The sequence below is a fragment of the Austrofundulus limnaeus genome, unplaced genomic scaffold, assembly GCF_001266775.1.
Source record: "Austrofundulus limnaeus strain Quisiro unplaced genomic scaffold, Austrofundulus_limnaeus-1.0 Scaffold575, whole genome shotgun sequence".
NCBI classification, from domain to species: domain Eukaryota; kingdom Metazoa; phylum Chordata; class Actinopteri; order Cyprinodontiformes; family Rivulidae; genus Austrofundulus; species Austrofundulus limnaeus.
This window is the reverse complement of record NW_013952977.1, coordinates 201,058-202,362: the sequence shown is the minus strand read 5'-3', so window position 1 is coordinate 202,362 and position 1,305 is coordinate 201,058. Positions and strand designations below refer to the sequence as shown.

At 36.9% G+C, this 1,305-nt stretch overlaps 1 protein-coding gene across 2 annotated transcripts in view; it reads left to right on the top strand.

The window, feature by feature from the left end:
• Positions 1-1,305, top strand: part of man1a2 (mannosidase, alpha, class 1A, member 2) — a gene marked incomplete at its 3' end in the record, with an annotated part of 171,924 nt that overhangs the window by 42,280 nt on the left and 128,339 nt on the right. For both annotated transcript variants that reach the window (XM_014026637.1, XM_014026638.1), the window contains 1 exon segment: positions 876-1,137. In XM_014026637.1, coding sequence (XP_013882091.1) covers positions 876-1,137 — 262 coding nt within the window.

Below are 1,305 nucleotides of genomic sequence, written 5' to 3'. Positions count from 1 at the left end.
AGTTAGTTAGTTAGTTAGTTAGTTAGTTTGGCATAATCGTATCGTGTGCAATTAATCGTCAGAAAAACAATCGATTACTTTTTGACACTTGACGATTAATACGATTAATGCCACCAGGCAGACTGACTGGGGATTGCTCCGGTCAGTCCGCTCAGTGCTCCTCTCTGCTTCAAATATGACGAACATTAAAAATAAAGTTCTTTAATTTATTTATTTATCAACACAATTTTACATATGATGTATAGCCTGAAATCTGTAATTTTCACACAATTTGGAACAATTTTTTATAAAGATCAAATCTTTCCCATTAAATTGGTCATGTGAACACGAAATAAGGGTGTCCAGGGAATTAATCGTCAAATTAATCGTTATCGACTAAATACCACAATTAATCGTGATTAATTTTTTTGCCAATATTGCCCAACTCTACTATAATATGAGATTTAATATCACCCAGTACTGTGAAATGATGGCAATTATGTGCACAAGATTATTTATTATCAGAATTTTTGTCAGACACATGGCTWTGACAAATCCTAATGTATGTTCTTAGGATGTGATAGTTTAGTAAAATGACACACAACTTTAGTTTACTCCCATAAAAAACTGTGGAAGTTTCTAATTTGAAATAATTTGCTAAATTTCCAGATATTGACAGATTTTTTTTTCTGCCCTGTTGCAACCTTTAGTGTGATTTATTTATTGTTCACAAAAGGTGGAAAGTGGAAACAAAAGTCCCCCCCAAAAAAATCACCAGTTAAATATTGAATTTTAAAGTGGTTGTTTTTTTGTGTATTGAATATATCTGCCTGTCTTGAAAGTCTTACTGGCTGATGTTTATTAGCCTGGTTATCTACATTGTTCCTTTCCCGTAGGGAGGAAGAGGAGAGCTTACGTGACAAGATTCGAGCAGACCATGAGCGAGCTCTGCAGGAGGCGAAGGAGAAGCTGAGGAAGTCTCGTGAGGAGCTGCAGGCCGTGATTCAGACGGAAAAGGCTAAAGTGATTGAGGACCTAAAGAAGAAAGAAATGGGACCTAAACCCTTACCACCCGTCCCCATGCCCAAGGTGGTGGGCATCAGTGACGGGGAGCCACCGGAGCTAGATGTTAAAGAAAAACGGGACAAGATCAGAGAGGTAAGAATACCTGTGAGCCAGGGTTCAACAAATCCCATTGCACGACAGGTAAAACCCATATTCAGGCAGATGGGTGAGTCGCAATGACGACCGGTCAAGTAAACCTTTTTTTAATTAATTAACTAATTTATTTATTCATTTATTTGAAACATTCTGAATATATATATA